Source organism: Spinacia oleracea, chromosome 4, assembly GCF_020520425.1.
Source record: "Spinacia oleracea cultivar Varoflay chromosome 4, BTI_SOV_V1, whole genome shotgun sequence".
NCBI lineage: Eukaryota > Viridiplantae > Streptophyta > Magnoliopsida > Caryophyllales > Amaranthaceae > Spinacia > Spinacia oleracea.
In genome coordinates this window covers 184,600,375-184,618,615 of record NC_079490.1, presented here as the reverse complement: position 1 = coordinate 184,618,615, position 18,241 = coordinate 184,600,375, and the positions used below count along the sequence as shown (strand labels likewise).

At 35.2% G+C, this 18,241-nt stretch overlaps 1 protein-coding gene across 5 annotated transcripts; it reads right to left on the bottom strand.

Annotated features, from left to right (window-relative positions):
* Positions 1–1,914: 1,914 nt before the first annotated feature.
* LOC110805311 (uncharacterized) lies at positions 1,915–13,040 on the bottom strand. 5 transcript variants are annotated; one of them, XM_056843224.1, is made up of 19 exons: positions 12,756–13,038; positions 12,581–12,618; positions 12,407–12,429; positions 11,193–11,317; positions 11,071–11,122; positions 10,899–10,983; positions 9,094–9,184; positions 7,883–7,921; positions 7,721–7,788; positions 7,560–7,622; positions 7,286–7,341; positions 6,895–6,968; positions 6,724–6,816; positions 6,544–6,645; positions 6,062–6,142; positions 5,856–5,947; positions 5,705–5,720; positions 2,499–2,609; positions 1,915–2,373 (listed from the first exon to the last, which is right to left on the bottom strand). In XM_056843224.1, the coding sequence occupies exons 1-19, from the start codon at positions 12,879–12,881 to the stop codon at positions 2,272–2,274; spliced, it is 1,437 nt and encodes a 478-aa protein (XP_056699202.1). In that variant the 5' UTR covers positions 12,882–13,038; the 3' UTR covers positions 1,915–2,271. The 5 variants fall into 5 exon arrangements, 4 of the variants coding, with proteins under 4 accessions (XP_056699202.1, XP_021866599.1, XP_021866614.1 ...); XM_022010907.2 differs by having other exon boundaries at positions 11,193–11,299; positions 12,756–13,037; XM_022010922.2 differs by having other exon boundaries at positions 11,193–11,299; positions 12,509–12,618; positions 12,756–12,866.
* Positions 13,041–18,241: the final 5,201 nt, after the last annotated feature.

Sequence of the window (18,241 nt, the reverse complement as noted above, 5' to 3'; positions counted from 1 at the left end):
TTACTGGTTCTTGGTTTTGATTTTCTGATGTTGAATTCCAATTGGAATTAAGACTGATTTGTATAGTCAAGAAGAGTGAAAGAGAAGCTGAAATCCTTGAGGAGCAAGGCATGAATCAAGACTGAATTGAGGGAAGGAGAGGAATGAAGAATTTTCTTCATTCTTGCAATGTACGTGGAAAGCAAAGAGAAGAGGAAAAATGGAATTTTTGATTTTCTAAGGGCATTTTTGTAATTTTACACAGTTGGAATAAATTCAGAAATTGGGTTGCCATTTTTGGAAACTACTAAAAATAGAAATGTTAAGCTAAAATAATTCTTTATAAAAATATCGTTAACGAAAAATAAATAAATTTTTGTTTATAAATTTATCGTTTAAAATAAATCGTAAAAACGTTTAAAATAACGAAATTTTTAAATTATTTCTAATAATTAAAACGAAATTACGTTAATAAAATATTATTAATTTTAATAAATCGAGTTTAAAAATTTCGGGGTATTACAGCTCGCCTTCACAATACTCACCAAGATCGCAGTGCTCGTCGGTGCACTCGTACTCGAACGTCTCCGTCTTGCCGACATTATCATCGGAAGAGGGAAACCCATGAAAACTCTCTGTTTTCTTTGAATCCATCAACCCAGAAACCAAGATCTCCAACCCAAGAATCAAGATCTTCAACCCAGAAAATCGGTAACTCAAATAACCGAGAAAACCAAGATCTTCAACCCAGAAAACCCAGAAACACCACCAAACTCAAGAAAATGAAAAATTTTAACCCAAAAACGAACATGCAAAGAGATTTCAGAATGATCTAATCAAGAAAAACACAAATTGAATGGGGACGATTTGTTTTTTCTAGGATTTTATCTAAGAAAACCCGGAAAAATGAGAGAGTTTTTCAAATTCTAGAGAGAGAAACAAGAGAAACAAAGTGAAGAAATGAGAGAAGGAAGTTTAAGAAATGAAGGAGAGAGAGAGATACATATGAGAATGGGGGGGAGATTTTATTATATTTTCGGCACAAATTATTAGAAGTAGGTATATGGTGTAATTGTTGGTAAGTTAAGGGGTATAATGGTAAAGTTTACGTGTCTAAAAATGGAAAGTTGACACTTATAAGAGAACGCCATTTATGGAAAAGTGACACTTATTTAGGAACGGAGGGAGTACTACTTATTTTCTAAAATCAGATCAAGTCAATAAAAGCAAAAGAACACTCACAAAAAACATACCAGAAAATTTCAGACAAATCCAGATCAGACAAGGAAGAATCAAACAAGAATAACAACTAAAAAGATCAATACTAGACCAAGTAAAGAGAAAAGGCAGAAAAATTAATTGATGGTGTGATAAGTCACATGTAAGATTTTGAGATGCTAGAATGACAATTCTATTAAATTGAGTATTTTATTTTATTTTATTTTTTGAAAAATTTCTTTTAAATTGGCTTCCATGTCAATTTATTCTTTCCAAGTTTTTTCTTAAATGATTGATTGCATGTGAACCTTGTGTAGATTACTGTAGCAGAGAGGTAAATTGTTATTAATCAAATAACCTTGTGTATCATTCTACCGCTTAGGTTGTACTTTGTAAATGTTACAATTCCCAGCTCCCCTCGAAACACCGTAAAAAGCTCCAGGGTTTCCAAAAGCTCCAATTTGGACCTTCAGTTTTTCTAGAGCTTTTAGAAACATATTTTAGCTTATAGAAAATGGGCTTCTACTTCTACATTTACCCTTGTTTGGCCATGTTTCTGTTTCTCACTTAAGCTTGGCCAAACATCCCCTTAGTACAAAAAGCTTTACTTGTTTACCAAAAAGAAAATTTTGGTATTCGGTTTTTTTATGTCAGAAGAAGAAAGGTTCCCACTATTACAAAAACCACAAAATAAGAAAAGAGTTGCACCTAGAAAAGTGAAAGAAATACAAATTTCAACATATACTTGTGTAAATCGTCATTGTCCATTGACACACCAAAAAAAGATGAAATACTCACACCTGGTTCCTAATTACAAAAACTTAGAAGATACTTCCTTAACATACATTCCTTGATACATGGATGTTAATAGTAGGTTCAAATAATACCAAGTAATCTCCAGATGATGCAGATATTGTTTCTTTTCTGTACTTTTTCCTTCCAACTTAGGTTCAATGTGGGGATCGAAGTAGGATAAACATTATAGGATAGATACTTGATAGAACTTGCAATTATATACTCTTGTCCGTAAGAAAAGGCGAGTTCAGCATAGTAGGGACTAGGGAAAGGGGATGCTCACGACCTGCGCCTTTTCTTCTCCGGTGTTCCATATAATTGTGTTTTTGTACCATAGGTTTTTAGCTGAAAGTTCTCAAATGCCTCAGATACTGCAGGTACCTAGTTCAAAAGAAACAATAGAATGGTAAATCATGTACCCAAATCCCAGTAAGGAGAAATGAACTATGGAAACGCAAAAGTGAGGCAAACAAGAGGCGCAATGATAAGAAAAGGAAATGACATACTAAATCGGGCTTTTTCGAGTAGACCCTCACTATCATGTCTTGATAACATGCAGGGAGTAAGTGGCTGATGCGTTCATCTTTTATTGACAACTTGTTGCTACTATGATGATCCTGGAAAAACAAAGGATGTTACATGGATATGTGCAGCAGTGGAGTGTCAGATGCACACAGCAAAACAAATTTAAAAAAAATAAACCTAGTTACATAGCCAAAGCAGAGGATCAGATTCACATGCATACAACATCATGAGAATTACCTTACCCCAATGCCCTAGGGAAGGGTCTAGTCTACAAATGGGAAAGGGTAAAGAAGAAAACATAACAGCGACTGACAGAGATTGAAAGAAGAACATAGGTTATCTATCAGGCTACTAACTGCAAATTAAGACAACTCTGTTACACACTTGATATTAGTTTAACACTCTCTTCAGGGCCTATTATGAATGCTCAAAGAAAAGCAAGATGATAATCTCCAAGATGAATCCGTATAAAGGTAGACTTTGATGGAACGCAATGTCAATAGCTCTGAAACGTGACACAGTGTTTGTAGGACAATGCTTTCATATAAATGATTTTACTGGCCATCACAAAAGATAACAAAGTTACTTTTATCTACTACTCTGTCAAAAAGAAGAAAAAAACTTGTTTTGAATTATGAACAAAGATTAAGGAGATGTTAGTTAATGTGTTGGTGCTCAGAACCACGGCTATTGTATAGGAGAAGAAATGGTATTAAGTGACAGAACATAGAATAAGAAAACTTACTTAAGTGGAAACTTATTTTGTAATGGAGGAACTATTAACTCTCTTACACACGAAACAGCGTTCAAGAAATAGTGGGACTTAATTACCAAATTGTCAAGTAAAGATATACATAATCTAATGCTCTCCACACTGCAGAACCTAAGAAAGAGACTAAGAAAAAAGAAACCTGTATAGGTATTCAGAATGGAGAAGTAACATTGCATTGGTATTTAAGTGACAGAACGTAGAATAAGAGAAGTTAAGTGGAAACTTATTTTGTAATGGAGGAACTATTAACACTCTTGCACAATAAACAACGATCAAGAAATAGCAGGGCCCCAAATTGTCAAGTAAAGATATACGTATTCTAATGATCTTCACACTCTGCAGAACATAAGAATGGGACTAAGAAAAAGAAACTAGGCAGGAAGATAAATCAAAAAAAAAAAAATCTTCCTTGAACAGAGATTATCGTAGTTTAGTGCAACAACCATTCTCATATAGTACTAACGCAATTAGAAGTTAGAACAGAGATTATCATGTAACCTCCTTGCATCTGTAGCAAGAAAGCAAGGGAAGAAACAACAAGTGCATAAGGTCATTACAAAATAAAGGAAAGAATCAAGTGCAAACTAGGGTACGTATGGAAATAATCCATACATAAATCGGATTTTTCATGAAATACCCCTCAATTTTCACGAAATTCACCAAATGCCCCTCGACTTTCAGAAATTCACCAAATGCCCTCCACTTTTTAACAAATACACTAGATACCCTTAATGAGCATTTTCTGTTAATTCCGTTAGATTTCCGTCAACTTTACCCCTAATTACCTCTATTAATTTGTACTTATCTAATTACCTTACTTAAATTTAAAAATAAAAATCATATAAAAAACTTTATTTTCCTTTTTTTTTCTTAGGTTTTTCTCGCACCTTCTTCCGTTCTTATTCCTCGGTGGAAACCATGGCAGTCATTGTAGATCATCATAATGGTCATCCCCTTTCTCTCTCTTCCTCCCCTTCACTACCCCCTATTCCTATCTCCTCTAATCTTCACCACCACCACCTCTGCGAGCCCCCTACCAACTCCCTCTACCACCATCCGTCGGCGCGCCCTTCCAATCATTGCAACCCAATCTCTCTCTTCCCCCCTTCATTCTTCCAATTTGAGGTGCAGATCCAAACCCAAATACAATCTTAGAGCCACAAAGAAATTGGGTGAAATAATGCTTTGAAGCAATCCAAAACCGTGTGCAAATCTAGAATAACAATCGGAAGAACCAAGCCACACATCAACAAACATCCATCTCAATTGGGAAGATTAAATTAAGCATCAATTAGCTATATTATCAACCAATGTAGATGGAGCATGGAAAAAATCAAAGAAAATCCGGAGCTTTGCGGGAAAAAGATGACAATGGAACAATTGGCACCGTGAGCACACCACTCCGCAGCAATTCGATACTTGATACGGAAGCTAGAGCCATCTACCACATTCTTCAATGGCTAAAAGAGAAAGATCATGGGGAAATGGACATCTGCACCGATTGCCAACAATTAATTGATTTCCTCCATAATCCAATTAAGCTCCGACCCAAATTCAAGGAATTAGTATGGAAACCAAGAATCTAGGATCATCTTTTAAAATTTGTAATGTTAATTTTATTAGTAGACAAGCAATCGAGGATAGCCATAAGCTTGTTGTTCGAGAAAATGGAGGCAAAGAGAAGAGGAAAAAGGAGAGAGAAAGAGAATTAATGAGGGGCAGTTGATTTTTTTTAATATAGTTAATTTGGTTTATTAGGAGTTAATTAGGTTATTTAAGGAAAAAGTTAACGGAAAAGTTAACAGAGCTAACGGAAAACCGTCATGAAGGGAATCTTGTGTATATTAAGTTTATAAATAAGGGTATCTAGTGTATTTGTTAAAAGGTGGAGGGCATTTGGTGAATTTCTGAAAGTCGAGGGGCATTTGGTGAATTTCGTTAAAATTGAGGGGTATTTCATGAAAAATCCGTAGATTATTGGTAGCAACCACAGTTTCATCGTTCTCATGCCATAGAAATAACCACTATTGCTTTCACTAAGAATGCCTCTCCAAGAAGCAGCCTTAATCTGTATCCTATTGCCTTCCTTGGTTAAGTCTGCGAGGTGTTCTGTCTATAGTTCCTCAGCCTAGTGGAGCCATTTGTATTTCACATGCCTCACGGTCATTTAAATGTGACCAAGTCAAAACTAGTAGGAGAGTCAATAAAAAATGGAAACACTGGGAGATCCATATATATAAAACAGCTATCTCACAATACAATTTCTTCTAAATAAATTGTAAGCAAATCCAGCATAACATAATCTAAGCAAAAGTATTCTACCAACCACTTAAGTGAATAAAATGGCCTTGCAAGGTTGAGAGAATGTAAATGCAGATCATAAAGAATTTCTTAGTGGATTCAGAGATACAATACCTGGAAAAAATTGATGCTGGATCAGAAATCAATGCCAGAGCATCCCAATAAAGGTAGAAAAAAAGATTGTGAGATAGCCACGGAATGAACATTTATTGGGAAACATGAAATTAAAAGCAACATACATGAGTTCTCTATACTAATTACTTACTTCTCAAGAGGATTAAGTCTCCCACGAGTCAGATCAATCCTAACATTGCTCACAATAATGTCATCTTCTTTTAGCGTCACCCCGGAACATTTCTGTTTGAATATAAGAGTTGCCGAAAGAAAAACATTTCCAAGTACGAAAAAATTATTAAGTGCCCAGCAAACTACAAATAAATATATATGCACAAGATGGGATGGGTATCTGACCTGCGAACATACAATATCTTGAGAGCTTACGTTCCTAAAATGTTCTAGCCTATCCTTGGGAACGGCATACTCATTGCAAAACTGACAAAAGAACCAAGAACAGTGGTAGCTTGAGATTACCAGCTTATAATTCCAAGAAAGAAGCAGAAATCATGAACTTTATTACTGGAGACATTAGGCAAAGGAACTTTTTATGACCAGCTGTATCATTTTTGGCAAGAGAGAATCAACATAAATGGAATATTACCCCTAACGACATACTCATTGCAGAACTGTCAAAGAACCAAGAACAGTGGTAGCTTGATATTAACAGCTTATAATTCCCAGAACGGAGCAGAAATCATGAACGTTTTTACTTGAGACATTGGGCAAAGAATTTTTTTATGACCAGCCGTATCATTTTTGGCTAGAGAAAATCAACATAAATGGACTATTACCCCTTCCACCCCCCCCCCCCCAGGAAAAAAAAGAAAAAACCGTACCTGATACAAATCCCTCCTCCTAATGCGCTTTATTATATCTTTAGCTTCCTTCAGTTCTTGATCAGGAGCAGTCTCAATGGTTTTAATTATAGTGTCGTCCAACTGCATCGGTGGAAATGGATTGACAGGTCAACAAGTATTCGGCAGCATAAGTATACATAAAGTTTTTGCGCCATAAACCTTCCAATACTCAGATGGCTCTTGAATGCAAGAAGATATTTCTAAGTACGAATTTGCTTCGACAAGGGCATCTGCTATCATGAGCTCAACTGCCTGAATTAAGAAACCATCAGCTAAAAAAAACTCAATATTGAAGTGGGCATATATGAGATTACACTTTTGAAAATTGACCTTCACTTTTGGATGCGTGTAAACTGTACGATAGAGATCAGCACGAGCAGAAAATAACTTGTAAACAGTAAGATCTAACAAAATGATCAGAAGTTAGTTGAACACAATTATATCAGGTCATTGTGCAAAGCCATAAAAAGTTAAAAATATACTCCCTCCATCCCTAAAAGATTTGCCCAAGTGCTTTTGTTCACTTTATTAAGAATTGGGTATACTCAAAAGCAAATGGGTAAGTAGATTTGTCTTTTAGTTAGATTAAATAATTGTGTGAGGAGAAAATTGTGGGGACCATAAACCAAATAAGGTATAGGGCAACAAATAGGGACATCCATTTATGGTATATGGGGAAATCTTTTAGGGACGGAGGGAGTAATAACCATTTGTTACTCACAATCCTTGGCAGGATAGCATATTTCATCATCCAAAACCCGCATTTGTTCCATCAGTCTGCAGTCAGTTAAAATCAGCAGGATATATAAGATTTTTGATTTCCTCTATCATGCATCAAATAACTTAACATTATTTATTTATTTCCCAGTAAATTCATAACTTCTGAACTGAAAACTATACGCAGTTCAGCTGAACTCTACTTCTAAGCATATCACTTTTTCTTGTGGAATTATTCTGCAGAAACATGATTCAGCTATAACATTATTAGAAATAACCTGTTGAACTCAAAGTTGCACCCTAAGCCACAAGCTCGGGAGTCACGAACAATGTAATCAAACCTGCAAAAAGGCCCATGCAGCATCAATGCTGTTACAACAAGCACAGACTAGTCCAAATGTAAGTTAAATACCAAAACTCAAATGTCAAAATAACATACTTGTCAACATCTACACCATTACGCCCATTGGCAACAATGTCAAACAAAAATTGCTTTTCCTTTGTACTCTATGAATGAGAAATATGTAAACAATGGAAATGATTAGAAGTGCAGAGATATGGAGCACATGAAAATCAAGTAAAGTGAGGGTGAAGAACTCACTTTTGGTAATGCAGATTCAGAGCTTGCAAGTATCATCTCCTGCAAAAATCAATAAAAAGGAATTATGTTAACATATATAATATTCAATATCCACCTACCTATTTTTCCAAAAGAATGGCCAAAAATATTTCAGTAACAAAACATTCAGATTTCCAAAGGCAATAATCGCACATTAGTGGTTACATATACACATCCTTCAATGTCCGTGTATTTACATGAGTAACAGCCACCAAAGAAAGATTAACTACAATGACAGTAAATTTTACAATTGACATACAATCATATATCATAATCAGTAGTGGGATTGCCACATTGAAACAGAACATTGTTACTTCCTTCAATTTAACAGGTGAACTTTGTCAAGAGAAAGGCGATGATCCAGTATTCTAGTGATCCACAGAGTTTCTTATAAATTAAACAAGTGGACTAGGGATTTATTCATTAGGGGTTAAAATTGTACTTATCCATCCCGTTTTACTACTCATAAGCCTGTGAGTGTCGCGTATGCGGCATTCACAGTCGGCCCCAAGCTCGGATAAAGGAGGGTTGCGGTAGGTTGGTGGCGGCACATCTATATCCTTTATGTTTGGTATAATCCTATCAAACTTATTGATATATTTCCGTATCGAGGTGCCCTCTTACATCTTGCATGTATACAATTTGGTAATTATACATATTGTTAAAATAAGAAAGTTTACCACTTTAGAATTTGAAGTCAGCTTTAATACAAATTGGAGCTCACAGCGGAAATTTGGCTTTTAATAGATAATACGAAATCAATACCTCACAAGAATATTTAATAAAACAAACAACCACCCTAAGAAGAAAATAAATAAACATAAGAAAATAACTTTCTTATTTTATATTCTATCTTTTGATGTGCATAATGAATACCACAACATTATAATCTAAGCATTTTATAGTGACGTGAATGATAAATGAGAAAAACTAAATAAGGAACAATCTTTAAAAACAGTGATTGACATTGTTTTGTTTCCTACAAATCCTCTTCATTTAATATAAAAAACCTTCTCCGCATAATATGGAGAACTAATCTCATAAACCACTACCACTTGTTCCCACATGAAAGTTCACTGGGAATCCTAAGATATATGGTTTCCAAACCGAGAAGCAATTCAATTATCAAGCAAAGTTACGAAATCTTCTAACCAGAATAACATCATAAACAAAATACAAGCCAAATAACTTACTTTCACTCTTTTAATAATCGCAGAGTCAATATCAACATGGTGCTCGTCAACAATGTGGTCAATCATCTTCACAGACATTTCCTCGTGGCACCTACAATGTGCAACTATGCAGTTAGACCAAGCCTAAGAATCAATTAATTGAAGTAAGAAAACAGAGAACCACGTGATTAAAAAAAAAAATCAATGCAAACAACATAATTATGGAGGTATTTTATTTTGAAGATGCAATTGATATTAATTACAACATTTTCTGTTTTAAAAGCTACTTCCTGGTTAAAATAAACGGTGACTGCAAAACAAATCACAGAAAATAAATCTCTACCTCAAGGTCCTCTAACGTCTGAGTTACTTCGCTTCAACCTTTTATTCTCAGAATGCTGGAGTGTATAAAGATAAAGATTAAAGAGAGAGTTGAGAGAAGAACAGCTTGGATGCTCCAAAAATAACCCAGAAATGGACTGGAGGGAACTTGACTAAGTGTAAACAAGCCATTTGATTTATTGATGATCATGAGCCCATTAGTGCAAGAATGAAGTTAAAGGAACTATTTGTGAGTATGAGTTGCATGGTATCGGCTTTACAAGTGGCTATTGTTGCAATACTGGTAGGCGAAGAACTTGGTTAGCTAGTTTACATGGACATGAAGCATGAGTAGCATCCAAATATCTGCTTCGTTTTAACTTTGTTAGAGTAAGGCTAATTTACATGGTCTTGACAAGTAGTTGGGTTTTACGGTGAAATAAGCAATTAATATTATTTTAGGATTTTTTTGTTTAGTGTTTGTTTTGTTGACATGTAAAATCTTTCATTATTTCCTAATTGTAAGTGGTTTAGTCATTTACATGTATTTGATCTTCACTTCAAATAGATGTCTAAAACCAGTTGGATTTGGCTTAGGTTAGACTTGTGGTAAAAGGATTGAACAAAGTAATGTTAGCTTAAGCTAGTTTTATTGTTATTATAATGTATGAGTAAAGAATTTGTCCAATCTAGAAGGGTAATAAGTGACTCGTGTCTACGGAGTCATGGGCCAACACTTTTATCCCATTATGTGATATTAAAACCATAAATTTACAACCAGATAATTATTAGTTATTTTGTGTGATTGAATGTTCACCTTAGGGGACTTTGCTACAAGATTTGTAAAAACTTATAATTAGTGAGTAATTCTTTAGGGAAAATTTTAGAAGTCCAATTATAAGTTATTATTATTTTTAATTAATACATCATTATAATAGCGGTACAAGTTCTTGTAAAAGAGCGAATGACACTTATTTAACTGTTAGGCACTTAGGCCACATGTCATGCCACCCATTTCCTACCCACCTTGCATACTAATAGGTACAGACTATTAGGTACGCAGGTACGCACTGACAATTTAAATAAGTGTAAGACGGTCTGACAAAAGACTAGTTGTAATATCAGGAGGATAATATATTGGAGCATCAAGGCCATTCCATAATGGACCATCCCTAGCTGAACCCTTCTGTTTTAGCTCAACGAGCCAAGCTTCAAGTTATAATCTCGAGTTGAACTACAAGTTTTGAGCTCGATGAGCTTATTAAACCTTGTGGAGATCGGGTCGAGCCTAACCCCGCATGGGCTCGGCTCGGCTGATTAGTCTCCCAACTAAAATCCTCTATAGTCACGGTAATATGAAGTCAAATCATTAATTATCAATTCATGTTGCAATGACGAAAATCCTTGATGTAACATACCCACAAAATGTTGTTCCATCTTTCTTCCATGATAGTAATGATAATTTTTGTTCTACGAAGAATGAAAATTAGAACAATTAAACTTACCATTTAGAACCGTCGAGGACTCGTGGAAGAAACTCGCTTTCAAACAAGTGACTGAAAGGCCCATGCCCCACATCATGCAAGAGACCTGATTAGTAAAATAACTTATTAGGTAGGGAGGTGGAAGCATGCAATATTCAGACTTTATTTGTCTGCAAAATGTATGACCACTTACCAGCAAGTTTTACAGTCGTCATGTCAAAGTTGTCAATATCAAGTTCCATGCGCTGAGGAAATAAGAATTTAAATGTATGTCCTTCAAAGACTGACGCATAAAATGAAGCTGAAATTACATACATGACGATTACGAAGCACATGGACAGTTTGGGAAGCAAGCCAATACACTCCCAAAGAGTGCTCAAATCTGGAATGAACAGCCCCAGGAAACACCATATGAGCTGCACCTGAAACCAAAATTATTTCTGTTTGATAAATGTAGTAGACACTTTGGATCTTTTACAATTCATCAAAGAAACGTGTGTAAAAGAAGGTGATGAGGATCAAGTGTTACTTGAAATGGAAAGGTTTTCCTTAGCACAAATTGTGATCAAGTACCTCCATATGAGCCTATTAGACCTATCTAGAATTCTAGATACTTTGGGTTTTGGATTGAACTCCCTTGGAAAATCAACCTCAGTTTCATGCGTTTAACGGGTCATGGAACATTAAAATAATCATGGGCTTTCAATCTATCTTTAAATTGCTTTCTCATCTAACATGGTTATGTCAGTCTTAAAGTGTGGTGTTTACATGTTGGAACTTTTAATTATTGTTATTATTGTTAATTAGCTTAGATTAATGATGTATAGGCTGATTTATATAGCAATGGGCTTAGCTTAAGCGTGCAAAGTTAATTTTAGTCCATATGTTGTAGGAAAACTCGTGCTTTAGCTTCTAAATAGAGATGTTAAACCACTACTAAGGGTGGACGTTTATGATATTGAAATTCAGATTGTTTATGATATTGAAATTCAGATAGTTTTTCTTAACATTAAAACAATCGAAGGGCTAACTTTGATTGGTGAATAGATTCCATTGCCTTTAGCTCAACCTTAAAGACATTGTCTTTAGGTTTTATCCTTCAAGTAAACTATTAAATCAGTTATAAACTCTTCATCCTCCATAGTTACGTTTTGAATTGAGCTTAGTACTAAGTGTCTCACGAAATCATAAACATCAAATGGTCTAACCTATACTTCTAGACAGTGATTATTTTTGTCATATCATTCACTCCTTGTTTAGATCATATAACTAGTTCCCAAAAAATCGAATGAAACAAAGCCAGCACCCCAATATCACTCATCAAATGGTCCTCAAAATTATTAGCATTATTCTCCTAGGGCTAAGGTTAACTAATTTTGCGCATTGGTTAAGCTAAGACTGATGAAACACACTACGATGGAGCATATATAAGAGAACGTGGGCGATTTCTTAAGAATTCAAGCACCAGCGTTTCATGTATTAGAAAACTAAGCAACAGCAAACAAAAGTGCACCAATTAAACAACTTACCGAGTTGCTTCAAATCGCGAAGCCTGAAATTTAAACACGAGGAAGCAAAGCAGGTTAACATTCATACAAGAAATGCGAATTAAGTAGAGGTTATACTTATACCTCAACAAGAAACCGAAAACTCAAACAAAGTAAAGAATTAGCGTCGAGAGAATTAGCGTCGAGAGAATTTGCCTTTGAAATTGTTGAGTATCCACAAATTTCAGAAAAAGCTGCAATTCACATCATCAAATAACAAGGAATTTAACAGCTAGGTATATAACCTCAATTTCAGACTCCAAACTAAATTAATTGGAAAAAAAAAAGGAATCAAATAAGTTGAAGTTTGAGAATAGGAAGAAATTGACACCGGTTCAAGGTAGATGTTGCCATGGAGGTTATCGTGAATGTGCTTAGAGGAAGTAAGATCCTGCGATAAAAGAGAGGCGCATCGTGTAGGGATAAAGTCAAGGTCGTCATTGTTGTATGCGCCCATCTTTCTCACTCCAGAGAAAATTCTGAGAGGGGAGGAGTTGTTGCCGGAGACGAAGGGGTAAATTTATTTCCAGAGTGAGAGTGGAGAGGAAAGGAGACTGTAAGCGCGGGAGAGTGGAGAATGATGGACTGGATAAATTGATAATGCCGGAGACGAAGAGGTGTACCCGGTTGTATGTAGCTCTACATGTAACTGGGTTAAAATTTTTTATTTTTTTTTCAGTTTAAAAGCACATTTTACAGTTTAAAAGCACATACATTTTTTATTCTTTTAAAGCGGATGTACTTTTTGTGTAAAAATGTGATTTTAACAGTTAATTTGTGCATTTAAACAATAAAAATGTGCTCAAAATGACTTGGTTGCATGTAGCTCTACGTGCAACCGGGTGTACCTTCTACCAATTGGATGGGATGGGATGGGACGGAATACGAACGATGAATCGGCTCGATTTCGGCTCGTTTGGGCCTAGGGTGAGTTTAACAAGGGATGTTTGGTTGGGCATATTGAAATTGGTTGGAATAGGGTTAGAATCAATTTCATCCATGTTGAAGCTTTTTGAACTCACGTCTTAGGGGCAAGGGCCGGTTCTGGGGATTAGGAGGCTTTGTGCTAAGTATGAAATTAGGTCCTTATAATATTATTTTTTCCTTATTTTACGGTAAGGCCTTTATAAATTTTTAAAGTGTAATCAGTGGCAGAACCATGAATTTTTAGATGGTGTGTCATCTTCGTCTTATCGTCCACAAACGACACCCTTCAATAAACTATTTTGAAAACCCGTAATTTGTCTCATATGCTAAAATACATCGAATACCTTATTTCAAATTATAAACAGTCATTACATTAAATATGTGGTGTATAATTACTAAAAACTGAGTTTCAGTACCCTCAAAATTGTTTACTTTTTAGCTTTTTGGGCACAAATACATTCTTCATCAGTGACACGGTTTTGATTTTTAACATAAACATAGATAACAAAAGACTAAGAGGTAGGGGAAATGTTTAAAAGTAAAAAGACGGAAAAAATTGCCAAAAAATAAATAAATACATAATGCAAAAATAAAGAGCACGGGGGCCATAGGGCTGCTAATCCCGCAAAGAAATATGGAGAAAATAGAGAACTAAATAAAATCCCGCAAAGAAATATGGAGAAAATAGAGAACTAAATAAAATTGGGGGAATTGAATCAACAAATAAATAGGGTAGGAGGCAAAATAAAATAAAGGTGTTGCTGTCTAAATGGATCGACACAGGTAGGTCATAGGTATGAAAGGTAGGTGCACTGACCAGTAAACCAAACACACTTAGTATGACTCATTGTGCACGAATTTATATATAACTTGTTACTTGTTTGAACTTTCTTCATTTTTGGGGGGAATGGTGTGTCACGTGACACACCATGCTCAAGGGTGGCTCCGCCACTGAATGTAACACATATTAGCGCAGAAAGAAAAAAAAAGTATTGAGTATTAGAAGAGTGAAGTATTATTCCATCAAAAAAGAGTGAAATATTAATTATTAAAAGTTAAAGTTAATTAAGTACTCCATAATTGATGCGAGGATTTTTAGGTGAATAATAACTGAGAGCATTAATTATTTTTTGGGAAAGGAAATCTAATTATAGAAAATCACGTACTTTAGCATTAACAAATATATTGTTTTCACGGATAAGAATGAAAGCTTCTTTAATATAAAATAAAATAAAATTGGGCCCAAAATTTTGGGGCCCTGTGATGTGTATCCTACTGGATCGCCCAATAGTCGGGCCTGCTTAGGGGTTCTAACTCCTCCCCATCCCCATGGAATCCATTCCCACCTCTCACCCCAAGTTTTTCAATCCATTCCACTCAAGTTACAAACCCTAACTCACAAAAGAGATGAGAGAGAGCGAACGTAACACTCAATAATTTCTTGCTATAACACCCTAATAATTTCTTGCTTTTGTATAACCATTTTCTTACTTAAATAAAGGAATTACTAGAATATTACCGCCATCGTGATAACGGTTAAGGCTAGTACCCGAATTACGCAGCGGAATTAGCTAACTTTCAAAACAACATATTAAATATAGTTAATGGCCTTTAATACAAGTTGGAACCATAAAGGCCCAAACCATAATCCAACTTTAAAATAAAATTCATTAACTGAGTTTTGTCTAGACATTTATTAAATAGAGTTTAAAACACATGCAAGTATAAAAATGCTCTCAACATCCTAGTCTCGAATGTTAACTTCACCTGCAAGTCACCTCTAAAAAACCTTCTTAGAAAATACTACTCCCTAACAACGCAATTGCAATTGATGGATCATCATAGGGTCATTATGGAATAGGCCATGACCAACAAACATGAAAGCACGTAATTAGCAAAAACTGAGTACTTACAAGCTAAAGCAAAGCCTAAAAATAATTATTCTTCACTCCAAACTAAATAACTGATTTCACATGCAAAAGCCACATCCATAAACATTCAATCATAAAGACAAGACAAGACTCAACTCTTGACATGATACTTTGAGTTTATAGTTTAACTAACATTGGTATAAGCATCTAACAGGTTTCATTCCTCCTTGTGTCCAAATGGACCAGTGTTGGGAGCCAATCGAACACTAAATAAAATAGTAATTAACTTGTGCCACACGTAGTGTGACGGATTCTCAACGCATAAAAGAATCACCGTTAGAAGCCACGGGCAACAACCACGTACCCCCCCCCCCCCCCATGTTCATACTCGAGGTGCATAAGTTCCAAGAGTTTTGAAGCTTATCCTCTTTTACTTTATATTATTAATATTTTATTCAAAGGTCGACTCAAGACACAATTAAATAAAACAATAATCACTTAAATAAAAAAACATTACTTCTTGTAGAATCATTTAGGACTTGTGATCAAAGAACACTTGGACTCTCAATTATCAACTATTTTGTTCCTTCTCAACATGATTATGTTAGGTTATGATACATATAAATGAATATAAATCATGCGGAAAAACCATAAAAGCCAAGATTCCAAATTAATTGTCACATAACAATTAGCATAATTTAGGATGCATACTCTTTGTAGCGTGCCCTCCCTAGCTGCGCTCGAACCGAACAAGAACAAGTCTAGGACTCCAAGTGTCGTCCCTCCGTAGATAGTTCACAGCACGCTCGGATCCGCCTTAGGTTTAATTAACTAGAATTGCGCCAAAGGTACTATAAATTTCGGATTTTTATGACAAATAAAAGTCTGAGTTTTAAGCCTAAAACTTGAATGTATACTTGAATTACTCGTTATAAATTGTGAACCATGATCACCTATTTATAGGGTATGGGTATTGGATATTAGAATCCTACTAGGAAACAAATTAACTAATCTGGATTTAACTCAAATTCAATTAATTAATTATCTAGTAGATTTAGGAAATCAATCTAAACGAATCCTAATCGATTAAGGTTTCGTACACAAGCACAAACACTCACACACGCACAACAGCCCACGAGGGGCGCCATGCGCGTGCTCTGAGGCCTGGCCCAGCAACAGCTCGCAGCCCACGAGGGGCGCGCCTGCTGGCCTTGCTCGCGCTGGGCTTTGCTTGCTTGGTCGCGCGGGCTTTGCTAGGCGTTGGGCCTAGCTTCGTGTTAGGCCTTGCGTCTAGCAAGCTCGTCCGATGTTTATTCGTACGACGCGCTTCCGATTAATTTTCCGATTCCGGAATTCATTTACGATACGAACAATATTTAATATTTCCGATTTCGGAATAAATTTCCGTTTCGAACAAATATTTAATATTTCCGTTTCCGGAATTATTTTTCGATTCCGATAATAGTTCCGATTCCGACAATATTTCCGTTTCCGGCAAAATTTCAGATTCCGGCAAAATTTCCATTCCCGATAATATTTTCCGATACGTACGATGTTTCCGTTTCCGGCAACATCTACGACTTGGATAATATTTATATTTCCGATACGATCCATATTTCCGTTTCCGGCAATATCATCGTTTCTGGAGTATTCATTATTTGCCTTTGACGATCTCAACTCCCACTGGAACAAAGATCCGTCGATTCCGAATATCCATAGATGGAGTATTTAATACCATTAAATACTTGATCCGTTTACGTACTATTTGTGTGACCCTACGGGTTCATTCAAGAGTAAGTTGTGGATTAATGTATTAATCCACTTGAACTGAAGCGGCCTCTAGCTAGGCATACAGTTCACTTGATCTCACTGAATTATTAACTTGTATAATTAATACTGAACCGCATTTATTAGACTTACCATTAAATGCATACTTGGACCAAGGGCATTATTTCATTCAGATTAACATGTGAGTCCCATCATGACCAAGTTAACATGAGGGTTGTGTCATGAAAGACATCAATAACTAGCTCCTTTCTCCTTCTCATCATGACTATATTAACATGTGACCTCCCATCATGACCAAGTTAACATGAGGGTTGTGCCTCTAGGCACGAATAAACTTAGGTTCTCCTTGAATGCTTGACATTACGTACATAGCATAAATAAACTTCTTTCACATGCTAGACCTTACGTACAAAGCATAATTATACTTCCTTGCATGCATATAAAAATACATACATAAACCATACTTGGATAACATGCTTGCTCAACCAATTCAACAACATAAATCTTAAATAAACATGCTTGCTACACAATCAAACATGAACCACAATCCAAGTAACATGAATCACAAATCAAACACATACTTAACATGTACACACATGAATAATTGAGTTAGCATAGACTTGTACGTTTCTTGTGGACTTAATTAGTGGGGCCACCTTGTGATTCAATTTAATTCAACTAAAAACCACCTCCTATCATAAAATAAGAACCTTTAATTAATCGATCACCGTATTCATCAAATTCCCAACTACATATTTTAGTTTTAAATCGATTTAATTAAATAGAAATTAATACTTTTTAACGTAAATAAATATCCCAATTAATTCATTGAAACCCTAGCATGAAAGTTTATTAATTCCATGCATAAAACCTTCAAAAATCAATACTTTAATGGTCATAAACGAATCTGAAAATTCTAATTGATTATCATAATTAAAATCGACATTTAATTATGCTAATCAATCAACCATATAAACCTAATCAAAATCATTAAACTCATAAAATTCATCCTTTACTATTTAAAACCAATCTGAAAATTCAACTACAATCAATACTTTAAATTATCCAACATCAATACATAAAAATAATATTTTTAATCATTAATAACAATCCCAAAATAAATAATTTAAATAATGATAATTTAAATAGAGAACAACGACCAACCACAATAAAAGAGCACGACAAGGGATGGGTGGTGGTGCACGGTGGAACGCACAAACAACGAGGAAGA